Raw genomic sequence first — 19,400 nt, 5'->3', positions numbered from 1 at the left:
CTCATTAGGTAGGAATGGACTGGAATGATTCAAGTGAGATGATGGACTGTGGACAGAGGGCCACTTTTCAAAAAAATGCACCCCCCTGTTAAAACACAAACTAATACAGCAGAGTTTGGAAGAGTTTGGATTTGATAATCCCGCTTTATCACTACCTGAAGGAGTCTCAAAGTGGCTAACATTCTCCTTTCCTTTCCTCCCCCACAACAAACACTCTGTGAGGTGAGTGGAGCTGACAGACTTCAGAGAAGTGTGACTAGCCCAGGGTCACCCAGCAGCTGTACGTGGAGGAGCGGAGACCCGAACGTAGTTCACCAGATTACGAGTCTATCGCTCTTAACCACTACACCACACTGGCTACAGCCTTCTTCGCAATGTGTTTTTCCTATGTCTAGGAAGTTTCTACATGAGGAAACTTTCAAGAAAGGCACCCCTTATTTACAGTCTGACATATACAGTCTTCTTAGCATCTCTTTCTGGTGCATGTATAATGATCTCAGAGGCTTGGCTCCATTAACTAACATTTGTCATTAACAAGGATTACAGCTCAGTAGATCAAAACAAAGGCCTTTTGTTGGACACTTCTATCTGCTAATTGTAATCTTGATTTTTAAAAATAAAGTTGTCACAAGAGCTGTGCTGTGTCAGAGCAAAGGCCTATCTGTCCAGCATTCCCTTTTCACAGAGGCCAACCAGATCCCTATGGAAGGTCTGCAAAGCAGTACACGAGCTCAACAGCATTCTTCCCAACTTGTGTTCCCCAGCAACTTGCATTCAGAGACATAATGCTTCCCATTCTATAAGTAGCATGTTGCAAATAGCCATTGATAGCCTTAACTTTCATAAGTTTTATCTAATCTGCTTCTAAAGCTGTCCAAGTTGGTGGTCATTGCTACTTCCGGTAGTGAATTCTATTTTTCCCCACTATGTGCTATGTGAAGAAGTATTTTGCCTGTCCTGAAGGTTACAGCATTCAGCTTCATTGGATGATTCTAGTCCAGTATTGTGCGAGAATGCATTTCTCTTACTCTGTTTTTGTGAATTACTTTAGCATTCAGGGAAGCACTGGCTCCAAAACAGGGGCAACGTTTGAAAGGGGAACATTTAGTGATCGAAAAAACTTGGTTTTTGCTTTGGGCAACAAACAGCAGCACACGTAGGGGGCCTTCATACTGGGGTAGGGAGGGAATTGGCATGTATGCTACACTTTGTTTAGTGGGAGTAGCCCAATTCAATAACTGTATTGTTCTTGGTTTCATAGGAATGCTGTATTTAATGCCATGTGAATTTTATTTATTCTAGTCATATTTTAGAACTATCCTTTCTTTAGCTTTTGGTTACTATAATTTTTTGTTAAACCAGAATGTCCAAGATACTACAATTATAGAAACAAAATATTTTGTGTATTTAAACTTCTTTAATAAAAACCCCCAGTTGCTTTAGGTTTTTGTTTTTTATTGGTAGATCTCTGCAAACAGCTCTTACTTGTGTTGTGTCTAACCAGCAAAAGAGCTGTTTCCACCTAGCCCTATTCAGATGTCATATGGAATGTCCCTTGTATGAACAAGAGTCAGAATGAATATTGTTGTTGTTGTTTAGTCGTCTTAGTCATGTTTGACTCTCCGTGATCCCATGAACCAGCGCATGCCTTGGAAACACTCACTTTCTTCTCAGAGCTTCTCCTTTTTTATGTCCATGGAGTTTTCTTGGCAAAATACTGGGGTGCTTTGCCAGTTCCAGAAGTGGATCACATTTAATCTAAACTCTTGGCTATTACCTGTCCGTCTTGGGTGGCCCTGCACGGCATAGCTCATAGCTTCCTGGAGTTATTCAAACCCCTTCACCACGACAAGGCAGTGATCCATGAAGGGGAAGAATGAATATTGGGACTACAGAATTGAAGAGAGGAGACCAATAACTAGGGAGAAAAGATGGGACAGCTATGGGTGGAGTCAGAGTTGAATAGGATGGAGGCATCACTTCTTGTGGTGAGCACACTTGCTTTCTTTTGCTCTACAGTCATATCTGATTGCAGGTTTACGAAGACTTGTGAACAGAGCTGGGATAGGGTGAGTGTGTTCACACTGGGTAACAATTTTACTGTTGTACTATCTTCAGATTCCGTAGCTGCAAGCAGATGTTTGTGTTCTTGTTTTTTCATCTCACTGTAAATGCACTAATCTTCATAGGGCTGATTTGGTTCCAAGACATCTGCTGTGTTTGGCTGCCTGTCCAAACAGTGTGACTTGCATGCAGGTGACAGCAAGCATGCGGCCAAGCAGTTAGGTAAACTTACCTTCCTCCCTTTTCTCTTTTTTCCCTCTACCCCAACCCAGGGTAGAAACAATTTTCTTTACTGTATGGCAGCTAAGAACTTGTCCTGTTGGAAAAGCAGGATGTAAAATTGCAGACATAATGTAGATGGTTTTAGGAGCTAACTAGAATTTCTGTCTTTGGGTTTATAATACAGATGTATTCTGCCCTTTCTTGAAGGAGCTCATTGCAGCACACAGAGCTTTCCAGCTCACAGGAGTATGTGCAGATTTGCCTGAGAGAGGTCACCAACTGAGCAGGCCAAATGGGATTTTTGTCTTTGTGGCTTTATATACTGCACCACGAGTTCTTTGTTAGTACTTGGAATGTGGCTGAATTTGAGGAAAATGCTATATTTGTGAAGCTTTTTGCTATATCCATATTCCAAGTCTGCTTCTTTATCTGAAATGAAGTGATTGTATCCCCATGTCTTCTCCATTTTTCATTTTTGTTGCATAACTAGTAAAATTCAGGGATTTGGAATAAAAATCTGGGTTTTAGGGGGGTAAGTACAAATACTAAAACGTAGGGCTGATAGTGGATTAAATTAGCTTTTGACTCATCCTACAAGTTTCAGTTTATATAAACATGTAATGTAATGCAAATAAATAAAAGTAATAGTTCTGAAGGAAAAAAGGAATGCTTAATTCCTATTATGGCATCTGTATACATAGTCTTATACGCACTGTTTTCTGTGTGTGAGAAACAGAAAGACTTTCTGTAAGTTGCCACCAGCTGTCTACATCTCTTGTAAATATTTTTGTATATATCCTTGTCTAATCAAAGATTGTAAGACTTTTTAAAAAGTGGATATCAAACTGACTAAATGTTGCAGCTCTGATATAGATTTTAGCAGTAGCAAAGTTTGCTGTGATCAAAATCGTACTCTTATACACTTGTTTTCAGGATCATTAGTTTTTTGTATTCCCTTCTCCTTGGAAAAAGAAAGAACATTTGGCTTCTCTGTTGCCTGGCAAAAACATCAGAATGCATAACAGAGAAGAGAACTTTCCTTAATAGGAAGGGATGGACGAGGGAAGAAAATTAGAAGTATCTCTGAGACCTTGATCTAAGGACACATCCAAACATTATTTATGATTCTATGATTTACTTGAGTGAAACTGAAGTACTTAAAAATAAAAGTCTTGGTCTCTTTAAAATTGATCTCTCATTTAAAAGATTACTCTAATTCTATTTTTGTTCTCTCCCTTTTGAATTTAGTTGCTGTTGCTTTTGGGCTTATTTTTGTGTTCCTGAAAATTGGTAATTGGTGGTAATTATACCTGTTAGTCATGGTTTATCCCACAAGAGCTCTCTTAAGCATTTCACATTTCATGAAACAAGGATCAAACGATAGGTGACGCTGTCTCACTTCTTGAGGAAGCACATTCTGTGGAATTGCCTGCTCATAGCAGGTGCAGCACAAGCAATAAGAGGAAACTCTCATGAAACTCAAGATGGTATTAGTGAGGAACCTTTAAAAACATTTATTGTGGTACCAAAAACATTCTGCAGCAGAACCTATCCTTCTTGAGTAGGGCAGTTCCATGGAGATTGTAGGCTTTAGTTAGGGGTGGGAAAGTAACCTACCGTAGATATTTCAGAAGCATGTGGGCAAATAGTGAAAACATTTTGTAGTTAAAACAGGAAATAAAAAGTGGTAGATTTGCAATTGTAGCTGGATGTAGTTTGGTATTGTCTATTACATGGGTAGGCAAACTAAGGCCCGGGAGCTGAATCCGGCCCAATCGCCTTCTAAATCTGGCCCGCAGACAGTCCAGGAATCAGCGTGTTTTTACATGAGTAGAATGTGTCCTTTTATTTAAAATGCATCTCTGGGTTATTTGTGGGGCATAGGAATTCATTCATTTTTATTTTTATTTTCAAAATATAGTCCGGCCCCTCACAAGGTCTGAGGGACAGTGGACCGGCCCCCTGCTGAAAAGGTTTGCTGACCCCTGGTCTATTAACTAAGGCAGCAGCTCTCCAGGGTGTCAGGCCGAGCTGGAGATTCAACCTTCTGCATGCAAAACATGTGCACTACCATTGAAGACTCTTGTTTAAGTACTTTGTCCTCAAATCATAAACCTAATTTCAGAGAGTGTATTTTAGTCTAGGCTTTTAGGTGCTCAAAGTAAATAATTATTAAACATAAGGTACTTGTTGACAGATCTACATGTACCTTTCATTCATGGAGTATTTTGCACTGCCATCTGGTGGCCAAATAAAAATAGATGTAAATTTATTGGTTTTTTCCCTTTTAAAGAAGACGGTCATGGTATTAAAGAGTAAGAGGCTTAGAACTATTGTAGTTTGTACAGAGAAACATAAATGGCTCAGAAGTGCATGCATAGTCCTATGCTGCTAATCACGTGAGGCTTTTAGAGTACCAAACAGGCACTATTACTGTCTGACTGGATGATGAAGGGATGAGTGCTGAAAGTTTGTTCTGTTACAATTGGTAGAAATGTTAGCTGGGTGTCTGGCCACTTTTTCAAGTCACATGCTTGTATTTAAGAAATGCTTGCCTCCAGATTTCTCCATGGCTTCTGCAGTTGCATTAATACAGGTGTGGAAAGGCAACTGAGTGCTGCTTTTGTCTACTTTTTATCAAGGCCAGAGTGAGAAAGATGGCTTTATCCATCAGCTAAGGCACTTCAGACTGCCTCAGGTCCTGGAATCTCCTGACGCCTCCTCAAGTGAAGTCTTTGTCATGCAGAAGCTTTTCATGTTTGACGGACTATTATATTTTAATATTTTGTTGGAAGCCACCCAGAGTGACTGGGGAAACCCAGCCAGATGGGCGGGGTATAAACAAATTATTATTATTATTATTATTATTATTATTATTATTATTATTATTACTACTACTACTCAGGAGTTGCAGCCTGTCCTGGATAAAGTGAGACTTGAGGCCATTTTCTCCTGCAGTTGCCTTAGGCGGCAGACTGGGGACAGTTGGGAAGGGTGGCAGCCGAGCACTGCTGGAGGAACAGGGGTGCAGGGGGAGCGCACCACCCTCTGCAACACGATATTGGTGAGGTGCCATCACGGCTGCCCCCGTGTGCTGGGTGCCACGCCCCTGCAGACGGCACCCCATGCTCCCAGGACGTGAGCCACGCCCCTGCAGGCAGTGTGCCACGCCCCTGGGATGCACACCAGCCACGCCCCCGCCTGCTCTCTGCCCCCCGCTGGAGCTTGAAGCTCCACCACTGCAGCCGAGGAGCCTCAGCAGCTACCCACCCACTGAGACTTGCCTCCTCCTCCTCCACTTCCTGGTGTGACTCTGAAGCCCCCAGAGGAGTGCACGATTCACCATCACCTAGGAAGGGTAGAGCTGCCACTTCCTGTTCTCTCTGTCCTCCTGGTTTTTCTCTCCCCCCCCCCCTCCTTCACCATGTTGGTGCTTCCCCAGGCTGCCTCCGGTTGCCTCAGGTGGGATAGGGGGCGCAATTTTCTATACATATTGGCCGGCCCGGATCTCTCATAACCTCCAGACTAGACAAACACTGAAAAATCCAAGAATTCTCCTTTTAACCGTGTGTCTTTGAAACTTGGGTCCTGTAAAACTAGAAATCAAGAAATTTTAACTTGAAATTAGTGTATGCCCTGAGCCTTGTAACTGAATTCACTTTCTCACTGTGAAAAATGTAGTGATTATAGTCAAACCACATCACTTTATAAATTTGGGGTGGATGTTTTCAGATCTCAGCTTCCATTTCTTCTCCTAGCCTCCCACCCCGGGAGTTTTTCTCTTCCCTGCCTCTCATGCAGGGTCCTTCACCAGTCATCCATCATCTATCCTCATCAGCCCAGCTTAGAGTACTGGTAATTCTTTGTTTTTACACTTTGTTCAGTTACAAATCAAAAGTGGACACTGGTGAGAGTTTGGTTTAATAGTTACACTAAAACTTTCCCATCCATCAGTTTTCCATACAAAAAGCTTGTACGTTTGGTGGTCAGGCCTGCAAAATCGTCCCTTTCTACTCTGGCTCAGAGCAGCTAGGAGCCCAGCTGCCCATCCTGAGCACTTCCTGCACTGCTCGTCTGCTGCTCTGGGTGGCCGAGTGAGGCTCACACGCTCATTTGGCAAATGCACAAGGAAATAGGGGGCGCTGTGCTGGCACAGCTCCTTGCCAAGGATGCCAGCGAGCCCACATGCTCCTCTGCTGGTGATGGTACAGTTTGGAGAGTATAGCTCAAGGATTTGCACACTTAAAAAAAATAGAGGAGGCTTTATTTTGGAAACAAAATTAGTATTAGAATACAAAGTATTACTATAGAGACTGCAGACGGGGTTGATAAAAAATTACAGAATGCTAAGGATAGAAAATTCGTAATGCTGTGGGCATGGACAAGCATTACTCTCCTTGGACAAGGAAAGTGGGAAGAAATCTGCAGTAATTTATATTTCATTTTATTTTAGGTTCTGATATGGACCATCAAGAGTGTCTTATTTCCCCTTCTTAAGTCTTAACATGCATTTAAAATTTTCACCACCACTGTGCTGCTATTCTCTGTTTACTAGGCCACATGACATTGCATTTTCTTCTTAATTTGTGAATGGAAAATTTGCAGTATCCTTGGAGCACTAAATGGAGTTGCAGTTCTTGTTAAAAATGTATAATCAGCACAATACTGGCCAATCTGTCTACAGATAAGGAGCATTGCTTTATCATCACAAAGATCCAGATTTTTATCAGGTGAAGCTTGGCTGAGATACTTATATTTCAGTACTGTTTATAAAGCCCTTTATAGCAGATGGCATACTGTAATCTGTAATTACAATCATCAGCATAATACATCTCCCAGCTTTCTGCATCTGAAATTGGGGGATAAGGTTAGAATTACAAAGAGGATTACTCACGTTCTGTCAAAGTGAAATTCAAGTCTTATGACATGGGAAATAAAAAATTGAATATAATTAACATGGAATATCTTATAAAATGCAATAAATGAATCAGCATGGTGAAGTAATGTCCAGAGCTAAAATCCCAAGTTAAGACACACTGGATTTTTTTTTAAAGACAACTGATACAAATAGAAAATAATCCTTACAAAACAACATTTTATTTGATTTTATTATTGTAAATTAAGAGTTCTTTGGAATCCGATGGCTGTTTTCCTGGAGCCAATATAAGTAATTTGCTTTGATCTCTGAGGTAAACAAATAATCTATTATAGTGTATTTTGTTGTGAGGTTTTGGCAACTAAACCTGAGAAAACTGGAAACAGTTGGATGACTTTATAAAAACAGAATGTAGCCATATTTTGGAAGCTTTCCCCATCTTTTAAACAGTGTTTAAAAACTTTAATATGTTTCTGTCCTTTCCTTACACTTGTTTTGAAATGTGATGGTTGTGTCTGGAGATAAAAGTTCTGATAGACACTGTTGAATTAAGGCAATTAATATAATCCAGAACTAGAGATTTAGAGGGCTGGGCAACAATCTGTCAGTTGAACGCTGACTCAGAAGACTGAGATCCTAAGATTTCCCCACCCCAAATATTTGGTCAGGGAACACTGGACTTGATAAATTTAATCATTGGCTCATTCAACTACATATCACCTTACCTGCCAAAAAATGCCCTCCTACTGTTTTGATAGGGCAGACAGGTCAGCCTTTATGCAGTGAACATGGATTTAACTAAAATGGGAACATTCAGAACTTGGGTAACATTTCAGTCTCTCAAAACTCTGCTGCTGGATTCATTCACCATATTCCAATAAAGACAATAGAGGTAGCATGAAATTGCCGGCATAGAATTTATTAGCAAATTCCATCCCTCCATGTTAAGCTGGTGATACATCTGTCACCACTGTCCCTCTATAGGTGTTAAATTTGCAGAGCAGGAAACATAGTATTATATTAGATTGCTGATGTGCACGAGGTCAACTCTGTTTGGACTCCGCATAGAAATCTGACAGTACTACAGCTTACCTTGTACATTTCATAGCCTTTTGACCTTGCTCTTGACAGACTTCTTGTTTTGTTTTTTTGTGAAAGAATGGACTGTCCTGGGGTTCAGCAGCATAGCAGGTGGCAGGAACAGCTGGGGCAACCTTCCCCCAAAGCCTCTTTTGCAAGAGCTGCAGGATCACCTTATATCTGCATACATGGAAGCAGAATCCCTGCCCTTGGACTTCAATAGTTGCACTGCCTGGTTGTGAACTCAGTAGTGTTAGGTAATCTGGGGCTTGCCATAAGCAGGTTAACTCAAGCAAGGGTAGAGTCCCTTCAAGGGCAGGCTGAAATAGAGGAATTGTTACTAACTCATATCCATTCTTGGTGTTGGTAACTTCTAGCTTTTGTAGAAGGGTCTCAGAGTGGAAGACAAACATCCTTCCTCGAAGTTTGAATGGGATGGTGTGTGCTCAGGGTATATTATTCTTGGGACCATAAACTTGAGTGGTTTCTCAGTTTCATGCAATTTGTTTGAATGCTACTAACATTGTATATGAATAAAATATTTTAAAATTATCTAGCAGGAAAATAATGTAAACTTTCTAGTGGAATGTCAACAGCGAAATGAACATTGTTGGCAGAATGAATGCCTCTCCCCGCTCAATATCTGCTCCAGACACTAACAGATTTGCAAAGGGTGTAGTTGACTACAGCAGCAAGACAGGAAGCAGAAATCTACTTGCATGATGATGGATGTTGGCTTCTGCTTGAAATTTGTTTAATTTTTGTTACGGTCAAATCCAGGTAATCTTCCAAACCAGTCTGATGCCCTCTAGATGTTTAGGGTGAAGACTTGTTGATCATTGTTCATGCTGGCTGGGAATGATGGAAATTGCAGTTCAAAGTTTCTGAAGGGCATTAGGTTGGGAAGACTGATACAAACTAAAGGCTATAAATTTAAAAAATTCAATCTGAAAAAAGATAACTGTGCAACATATGTGGATCCAAATGTATGAAAGACGTTCAGCCAGCAGCGCTTCTTCTTTCAAGTACCTATTCCTGTATTCTGAATATGTGAATTTCAGTAGCTATAAAATGAAGGGTGATTAATAGTTTAAGAGATGGAGCCCTGGCTTGAACACATTTTTGTACTGAAGTTCACCTAACTTTGTGCATTTGATGGCAGTTACCTTAAAAATAAAATAAAATGAATAAATGCAATGTTCTTACTTCAGTGCAGGTAGTAATTTAGTTTTATTTCATTTCTCCTTAGCTAAAATTCTTGTCTTCCTCTGTGATGGTGTGTATCACAAAGTTCAGCTCAACTAGCCATCCCAACAATTGTAACTCCAGTTAGATGCTTTCTGACTGAAACGGTGGTAAGTGTGTATATATGAAATAATTTATGCCCAAGTACCTTGATTTCTGTTAGTCTACTCTGAACGTAACTTAAGTCAGATGCCATCCCCTATGTATCTGAATGTGTATATCTCTGTAGCATGAATTTAACAAAAAATGTGCAATTACATGGAACAAGGAGCATTTTGCAGATTTGTTGCTTATATATTGTTGCTTAATGCAATAGTTTCATTTGGATTTTTTTTTTTTATGGTTTCCTCTTAGCAATATTTACCAACGAAGTGTACTTGCAGGAAGGAAATTGCTATAAATTTGCCCTCACTGGCTAATACAAGAATTCATCATTTGTTGACAAACTCGAAGTATGAGCAAACAGTTCATTCCTTCTGCTTTCTGACTTTTCATACACTTTTAAAAGATGATTCAAGTGTGATGCCAGCATGCCTGAATCTAACCTCAGTACAGATAGTCTAAACTTTAAGTAAGGTAAAAAAACCCTCTCTGTGTGTGTTGGGCAGGGGGGAGTAGAATAGTAGTCCTGAAGTCATGTATTTCCTTAATCGTCTATGAGTGAACTACCTTGAATAGACCAATTGTGGATATTGGAAAGAATTCATAGTAGCAAATGAGGCAAGCAAGGCTAGTTTTGTAAAAAGGCTTTACATGAAAACATATAAAAAAGCTATTTGTGTAAAAATGGTGCTTAATAAGCTCATTTTCATATACTGGTCAGACTGCCATAGATCTTGCTGCAGTTCTGCTTATCTCTTAAGGAGTTGGAAATGTTTAGGAAAAAATATTTAAAGAAATCGCCTTCAGTGTTGTTTTGTTGAAATTATTTGTTATAATGTAGTGTTGTACACTGTTTTGCCAATACCTTTGAAAATCAAGATGGTATAGAAATAAAAGCTGTGCACGTGTTTCATTTACTTCCACATAAATGACATCTTTGAATAAAGAACTGTTGCAGAAAACAAATTTCTGCTTCCTTTTTATATAAAGCTTTGTGACTTAAATTCTTCACTAGCATTATTCCACTTGAGGCAAATAATCTAAGCTTTTTTAAAAAGCTGTTTCTACTCAGTCATGTCACAAACTGAACTGATCCAGACTATGTGGTGTTGTAAACTGATAACTGGCAGACTTTTCACAGTGATAACTGCTATCGGTGAGTGCAGATGCATACTCCTCCCTTTACAAGATAAAATGAAAACGTCCAGCTAATTGGATAGAAATAAGCTTGTGTGTGTATGCACATGGCATGTTTATGAATCATTAAAGCAATAATTTTGCTAAATTGATTAGTTTATTAATTACCAGTTTAAGGGTATATCTAATGACTGAATTGTTTCAGTCAGTGAAACGTATGGCTTTAAAACTTTCCAGTTAGGAGCTGGTTTGCTGGTGTTTGAGCACCACCCAGTTGTGGGATGACATCATTATGCAAAGTAGTACACAGGCTGCTTTTAGCGTCTCTTCAAGGAAGTTTGCACAAGCACCTGGACTTGCACTTCGTGCAGCTAAACTGGAGACTTTAATCAATGTTCTGGGAATGGTAAAACTCAAGCATGGATTTCTTTAAAAAAATGGTGCCTTCCGTCATGTCAGGAGATGTTGTTTTGGATGTTGGAAGTACTATTTGTGAAAGTTCTCCAAAGCTGCTGAAAATGACACGTACCAACCTGCTCTCCTTAGGGCAGACTATAGAAGGTGACATTCATCTTTTGCATCCTAATTACAGTATGTATCTCTGTAAGTTTTTGAAGTTCAAGGCAAGTGTAATTTATTAAAAAAGTGTTTTTATTGGTCAGCTTAGATTTTCCATGTTGGACCATGATATTTAAAAATGCTGCAGATAGTTTTCTGACATTGTAAGGTTTCTGTATTGTTTACTGTAGAAAGATCATTTTGTCCAATTCGTGGATAGAATTGAGATCCGTTAAAATGTATATCTGCACATTTTGCTGGACTGCTGTAAATATAGTAAAAAGAAATGTTGCATGACTAATGCGAAAGATGTAATATTGCCATGTTGGATGCAACTCATGATCCTATTGCTTTATTGGGTATTTTTGTGCTTGAATTCCAGCTTCATGTCTTGCCTGATCATAGTAGCTGTGTCCAGCTTGAAATCTTCTATTCTATTTTGTCTTTTTTCTCCCTACCCTTTTTCTTGGTATGAAGCCACATTTGAGGATGACAGCTTGTGATGACTTTGACCCTTAAATGTGGAATTAGTTGATGGTTTGGTTACATTGTTCCTCATAGCATGAGATTTCTGTGTGAAATCCAGTGAGTGTTTCTTTTTCTGTATTTAAGCTCATTTGGTATGGCTTGAAAAATGTCAAACAATAAAAAAATATAAATAGTGTCCAACATAAGGACCAGTAAAATCCCAGTTACACATTTTTAAGACCATTCCTTGTTTCCTTTTTATATTATAGCTAATATGATGAATAATTACTTATTTTAGTCTCAACTGATTCTGGTGATCCGGTTTGTAGTTTTGGTTTTCTCTCCAGATAAATTTATAGCAAGTAATTTTGTTCATCAGTGTAATATTCCACATTTATGGTTTCCATACTTCTAATATTTGGTGCCAAGATTTTCTCCATTCTTTTGCCAAAATAATCCATCCTATTATAAAAATACAGGTGACCAAACCCCTATGCTTTCTCTTCTCTTTTCTGTGAAAATATCTCAAGAATGCATTTCTTGTCTAAATGAATTTAATATACTATTGAAATGGCAAACATTCTTAACAATATGGAAGGGAGGTATCTAGTACTTACTGCAGCACAGGTTTATGTTAGGAACCTCATGATAAATTCCAGTCTTCCACATTAACCATGATCTTTCTAGGCAGTTGAAATAAACATACGGTAACTGACACTTTCCAATACTTAACCTTCTGTTGTTGAGCTCTCATGTAATCTAATACTTGCCTCTGTATCATGAAACCCAAGGACATTATCACTTCCTCCCAAGGTTCCCAGTACTTCCACTTTGTCAATCAGTTCCTCCCTGTTTGTGAGGACCAGGTCCAAGATAGATGACCTCCTTGTTGCTTCTTCCATCTTTGGAGAAATGAAATTGCCAGGGAGGCAATGGAGGAATTTGTTGGACCTTACATTCTTAGCAAAGTTTGAGTTCCAACAGATATTGGGGTAGTTGAGATCTCTCATGGCTACAGTATCTCTCCTTTTTGAGTGTTTGGCAATCTACCCTAGGAAGGCATCATTCAAGTCCTCAGTCTCTCTTGGAAGTCTGTAACAGACACCCACAGTAAGGTCACTATTGTTTTCTCTCCTACAATATTTCCCTATATACTCTCAGCTTGCCTTCCATGCTCCAGGCCATAGAATAACTGCATTGTATAGTTGGAAGGGACCCCAAGGGTCATCTAGTCCAACCACTGCAGTGCAGGTCATGGATCTTTTCACAAGTGCACACACCCTTTACATATAATGCTGCTAGACCATTACTGTTTGGTCTATTCCTTTTGAACAGATTACAGTGGTACCTTGGGTTACATATGCCTCAGGTTACATATGCTTCAGGTTACAGGCTCCGCTAACCCAGAAATAGTGCTTCAGGTTAAGAACTTTGCTTCAGGATAAGAACAGAAATCGTGCTCCAGTGGCGCAGCGGCAGCGGGAGGCCCCATTAGCTAAAGTGGTGCTTCAGGTTAAGAACAGTTTCAGGTTAAGAACGGACCTCCGGAACGAATTAAGTACTTAACCCGAGGTACCACTTTATACCTCTTAATTTCTACATTCCAGACGCAAGTCGTATTGTAGGTTTTTTGCCCATTAGCAAGTTTCTGTAGCACCACTTCAGTTTCCTGAGCATCAATGAAGCTATTATCCCAAGTACCAGGTGGTCCCCTGTCATCTGTAATATTGCCTCCCCTTCCCCCTCAGGATTTAGTTTAAAGCTCTCCTAATCAGGTTCATGAGACTCTTAGCAAACACATTCTTGCCAACCACTGCGATGTGGGACCTGTCTCTTGCCAGAAGTCCTTCCTCAAGGAAGCAGAGAGCATGGTCCAAGAAAGAAAAGGTAAGATTAGAACTAGGGATTTTTTATTTGTAGCTCAGTCACTACACTTTTGCAGCTTTGTGAAGCCAACATGTTTTGTATTTTAAGTAGAACGGCCTAGACAGAAATTATGCATCACTTTAACTGTGAATAAGAGGTGTGTATCAGTTCTTGAGTAAATGCTATATTTGGAGGGAAGTTTATTTTGGTGTGGACAGGTAACTCTAATGCATCATTAATTTTATCATACTATCTTCTCAAATTCAAAAAGCTTAAGCTATGCTTGTGAACATGGTATTGTCTAGCCATTGTGATTTTTTAAAATTTGTTATTACTAAATGCAGACATATTTGTGCTTTGATTCAATTTACCATCTTCTACTTGCTGAAATTCAAGCAACCGACTGCCTCTAATTCGATTTAAGGAACTGGAGTGGGTGTGTAAGTTTTAGAGTCACAGCCAGCACTCCACATAAAAATAATTTAGTGTGAGGTTCACTGGCAGCTTAGTTTTCTTGCTAAACATAGTTAAAATTGAAAGTACTGATAATCAGTTAGATTGAAGTGATGCTACTGTAACACAGTGAGACTGCAGGTGGCAATCTGCAGCAGTTGAAATGAAAGAGGTCTTTTAACATTTATGTTGGATGTACTCTAGCTTGGTTGAGCAATTGAGATAACAGGCATAAAGTACTCTAATCCTACAGTTGAAGATTAATTCTCTATTTGGTCTGTTTAAATGCCGCCAACTGGCTATGTCATTAGAAATTTCTCCAAATCGTTTCCATTACTACTATTGCAGAACTGTGTGAGGTAGGCATTTATGAAATGCAGATTATAGTATCCTACAATCATGCTTTTTACAATAGTAGACAGCAGCTGAATCCTCTTTAAATTATCTGCTTATTTCTATTTTTGTATCCTGATAATGGAATGAAGTGCTCTTCTAGCACACGCAGAGAACTGCTGAATTACCAGTGGGATGTTAATAGAAGATGGGGGTCTGACACAGGTAATGATTAAATGTGAAATATAACCCAACTTAAAAGGCTTGTTAATAGGAGATAGCTGTACGTGTTACGATATTTGTAGTAAAGTTAAGTAAACTTGAATAAGTACAGTATTAGACTGCTTGTTCTGTGTACAAGTAGCTTACTGATAAGCAATGGGAAGTTGCTGCTGATGGTCTTATGAAAGCTGAATTTAGGTTTATAACCTGCACTTACTGACATAGGTATTGGTGAAAACCTGATCTTTTGCAAAAACTTGTAACAATAATAAGAAAATGGAATTTTATTCCTATTTGTTTCATAAAGGGAGATACCTGTGCAACTTCAACCAAGTATTGTTCTGTTGTATAAATGAAAAAAAGAATAATTTGTACCTAAGGTTTATATGAAATTGATAATAGTGATGTGGTCTTCTTAAAATAGATAACAGGGTAGTGCTTAATTAGAAAGGAATATTGGACTGAAAACATATGCTAAAAGGATTTGTTCACCTATTAGATTGATGTCATTGGTAACTGTCTTCAAAATTCAGACTACTTGTGCAAAAAAACTTAAGGCCATCTGTAAAAATAATAATGAAGGGAAGGTGCCGTGGGAAGAACTAAGCATGATGCGTTACCTATTTTTGTAGATTCATTTTTAGTTACAAACAGTATCTACAAACATTGGGTCTCCGTTCTTGATCTCCTTGTACTCTTTGAAAATATCAGTCAATGTATTACTTTTGGTCATAAGTTGTTACAACTGTAGCATTATAAACAAAGTACAAAGGGGAAAAATTAACTTCAAGACAGTTAACAGTGTAGTGTTCCACCTCTGGCTGTTGCAAAGGTACATAAACTTATTCCTAATCTTTCCAGCTACCGTTATGGGCAGTGCTGCCCAATAGGTAACAAATTTAGTCAGATTGGCAAGGGTGTGGCTAGCAACCTGAGTCTGTAAGTCCTGATTGCTTTTTGTTGGTGTCTCACAGTAAGTCTCTTGAGGAACACTGCAAACAGTAATGTAAAGTATATTGTGCAATTCCCTCAATTGTACTTTGGCAATGTGAATTTTATTGACAACCCACTCTATCTGCCATCCATGATACCTGAAATGGGATGTATAAGCTTTTGAAAGTATATTTCCTGAGAACAGTCCACCTTCATAAAGTGGCACCACTGCCGTCAGTAATGTACTCAGAATTGTTTCTATACCTACTAGGAAATGCTTTAAAAAATATCTTAAATCTTATGTCTACTGTGGCTCAAACTTTGTTGTGCTCAGATCTCTATTAATTATAATCTGATAGTAGCAGCTCCTGTTACCTTGCCATGGACTTTTTCATGGCTTATGCAACTTGCACATATATGGAAATACTTGAGCACTCTGGATTTTACTGAAGGAAAGCCCAGCTTCTGAGCTATGAGGCAAACAAACAGGGTGTTTTAAATGGAGCTGGACAAATTTTAAAGCTAGTATGTGGTGGATTTGTGGGGCCTCAGCAACGTGCATCAACCAGGCAATGAGTTTAGCCATAAAAACTGTATGGGCTAGCAAATAAACTCCAGATAACTACAAGCAATCCCATAGAAGTTGTAGGTTGACTGGAAGAGTTATGCCCTTTTAAAACAAACCATCTAGTGCACATACTGTACAGGTAAATGGAAGTTGTAGCTAAGTCTAAGGCTGATATAGCCAAACTGATATCTATCTGAATTTATGTTTTTGGCAGGCACACTAAAGCGATGTAGAGGTGTAGAAATATTAACTGATTTCTCCAGAGATTCTGTATTTATTTATTGTTATTTCATAATTTATTATTTATCTTTTACATGTGTGTCAAGGCAGTTTACAAACATATCACAAAAAGAGCCAGAAACAACCCACACCAATAGGCGAGGCTATAATTCAGCATGTTGTTCTAGTTCCTAGAGTGTCTTATCAATTGGTCACTCTAAGCCAAGAACCAATTAACAGACTGATTTTGCTCCTTTGGAGATAATGCATTTCTCTGCCCCACCCCCACAATTAGTCATATATCCCCTGCTTAAGCAGTAGGACTATTCCCCTGTAACAGATCCATTTCTCACATCCATTATAATATTGAGAAATAGGTGTTGTAGCAAGGGATGCGGGTGGCGCTGTGGGTAAAACCTCAGTGCCTAGGACTTGCCGATTGTATGGTCGGCGGTTCGAATCCCCGCGGCGGGGTGAGCTCCTGTCGTTCGGTCCCAGCTCCTGCCCACCTAGCAGTTCGAAAGCACCCCTAAGTGCAAGTAGATAAATAGGTACTGCTTTATAGCGGGAAGGTAACAGCGTTTCCGTGCACTGCGCTGGTGCTGGTTCGTCAGAGCAGCTTCGTCACGCTGGCCACATGACCCGGAAGTGTCTGCGGACAGCGCTGGCTCCCAGCCTCTTAAGCGAGATGAGCACGCAACCCCAGAGTTGGACACGACTGGCCCGTACGGGCAGGGGTACCTTTACCTTTACCTTTTAGGTGTTCTAGCACTAAATATAAAAATGGCCGTCTTAATTTAGGAAAAGACCTTAGTAGGCTTGAGAAGAACGCTGTTGAGTCTGAAATGACGGTATATAGTGGCCATTCAAAGTGTTAATCTTTATGTAACTGAACACAATGACAACCTGGAACTTGAGAGGAAGGACTCCGCTCACATGGTTGCATATATTACTGTTTGCAGAGAGCCATAAAGAAATCTTCATTTAGGCTAAACTAAATTACAAAAGCTTGGGTGTTCCTTCTGGAAGCTCACAAGCAGGGCAGAGGTAATGGTTATCTTCCTGAAGTATCTGATAATCAGAAATATATTGCCTCTAAACAGTGAGATTCTATTCATGGACTGTTCCTGAAAGCTGTAAAAAGATACACTCAAGTCTGAATGCATCTCATTAAATGTGTCTTCTCTCTTAAAAATAGGTGGGGAACTGGTTATAGCTGGTGGGTCAGATCCTGACGTCCCCTACTTTTGGCAAATGGCCACGGCCACTCACTTGTAGGGCTGGGCGATATCAGCTTTTTAACATCACGATGTATCGCCAGCTAAACATTGCAGTTTGGTGGTATACAGTGATATTGAAAAAACATCTGCATTGGCCTCTGCCCGTAAGGTGCCCCAGCTCTAACTGTGGAAGCTGAGGTGCTTTCACCCAGGTGCTTGTGGGCTGGGACAACAAGTTTGTTTACTCAGCTCAGCTGGGGATCGGAAAGGTTCTCCCTCCCCAACTGAGCCAGCCCCGGAGCGCCCATACTGCCACATGCTTGCAGGAGCCAATACCGGGCTGAAGGCTCTTATTGTTATTGTTATTTTTTATTTTATACCCCACCCGTCTGGCTGGGTTGCCCCAGCCACTCTGGGCGGCTTCCAACACACACAAAAATAATAATAAAACATTGAACATTAATAGTAACAATCAGATCCTAAATAAAAATCACAACAACTTCAAAATAAACAATTTATACCAAATAAAGCAATATGCAGTAATGCATTAGAATCCAATAGTAAACACTCAAACTAAACATCAGCAGGTAATAATTAAACAGTTAACTGCCCGGCTGATGCAAGGCTGGCACACTTCCTTAGCTGAGCAGTTTAAAGAACAAGCTGTATCATGCCTTGCCAATACAGCTTGTTTCTCCCTCGGTGCCGTATGAGGGCAGACCGCGATGTCAGCTTCACTCAGGAGTATATCGCTGCTGAAAGTGCTGCTGCTCCTGAGTCCCTCTGCTTGCAGCGCCCGCTGGAGGAAGGAACTCTTGACTCCCTCCAGTAGACGCTGCTAACAGAGGAACTCAGGAGCAGTGGTGGTTTTCACCAGCATTGCGGTCTGCTCTTCATACTGGTCCTGGGTGATATATCGCCCAGGCCTACCCACTTGTCAGTCATCTAATATCACCATGCCATCAGTTGAAGCAGTTTCTTTTGGCCGTGTGGTTTGAGATCAGTGAGGGCAAAGCCTCTGGGATTTGCAGGTACTGCTGGCCATTGATGCCTGCAAACCTTGCAGGGAGCTGTGTCTTTACCTACTCTGCTCTTGATGTCACATATATGAGATCATATGTGGGGCTGGTGGATATGGCTTGGGGAAAACTTGCAGACCAAATTAGGTTCATGGACCGATGGTTCGCCATCACTGCTTTAAGATGTTGGCGGTCACCTTTTCTGTGACAGTGTGTTCCACAACTTTGGTATTGTATGGAAAGTTGTTGCCTCTTCTTAACCATATAATGGAACCTACTTCTGCTCCATTCTCTGGAGGAAGAAGCAAGGTAGGGATTAATTGATAATTTATTAAACAAATACCGGTAATTTGTCATCTAGGCATTGCCTACCTCATGTGGTTGTGATTTTTCAAATATCTGTGTTTTGGTTATAAGGATTTTATTTTGAAGCCTATAATTATTTTTGTTCAATGTAATATTGAGTGCCTCATGACTGTATTTTAAGTTACTTTGGGAAAATATATATATATTGTATTCCGAGTTCTCAAACAAGGAGCCAAATGAAATCTATGATTACATTTTAACCTTCTTTCAGAATTGCTTTTGTCTGTTTTTGTGGGGACAAAGTAACAATAAATGTTGATACTGTATGGAGGTGAACTAAATACAGTATCTGCCTCTTCTGTGACTTCTTTCTCTCCTAAGTGGGCACTGTTTAGGAAATGAGATATGAAATATTGCATTAAGTACTTTTAGAAAGCTCATAGCATGGTTACAGTGCCCCTCACATTCCATTAGCTGTCATAATCTCCAATAGATTAAGCAGGAAGTTG

The 19,400-nt window shown here is 39.8% G+C and overlaps 1 protein-coding gene across 12 annotated transcripts in view; it reads left to right on the top strand.

The window, feature by feature from the left end:
- FRYL (FRY like transcription coactivator) overlaps positions 1–19,400 on the top strand; it is a 140,817-nt gene that overhangs the window by 15,830 nt on the left and 105,587 nt on the right. For 3 of the 12 annotated variants that reach the window (XM_077934357.1, XM_077934353.1, XM_077934352.1), the window contains exon 1: positions 11,074–11,329. The exons of 1 other annotated variant lie outside the window; for it this stretch is intronic. In XM_077934357.1, coding sequence (XP_077790483.1) covers positions 11,146–11,329 — 184 coding nt within the window. In that variant the 5' untranslated portion in view covers positions 11,074–11,145. Of the gene's footprint in view, positions 1–9,491; positions 9,598–11,072; positions 11,330–14,478; positions 14,630–19,400 lie in introns of those variants that run through there. 8 more of the 12 variants (XM_077934359.1, XM_077934360.1, XM_077934363.1 and 5 more) reach the window with 6 other exon arrangements.

Source organism: Podarcis muralis, chromosome 9, assembly GCF_964188315.1.
Source record: "Podarcis muralis chromosome 9, rPodMur119.hap1.1, whole genome shotgun sequence".
NCBI classification, from domain to species: domain Eukaryota; kingdom Metazoa; phylum Chordata; class Lepidosauria; order Squamata; family Lacertidae; genus Podarcis; species Podarcis muralis.
The sequence above is the reverse complement of the archived record's forward strand: the minus strand, read 5'-3'. Positions and strand labels throughout refer to the sequence as shown.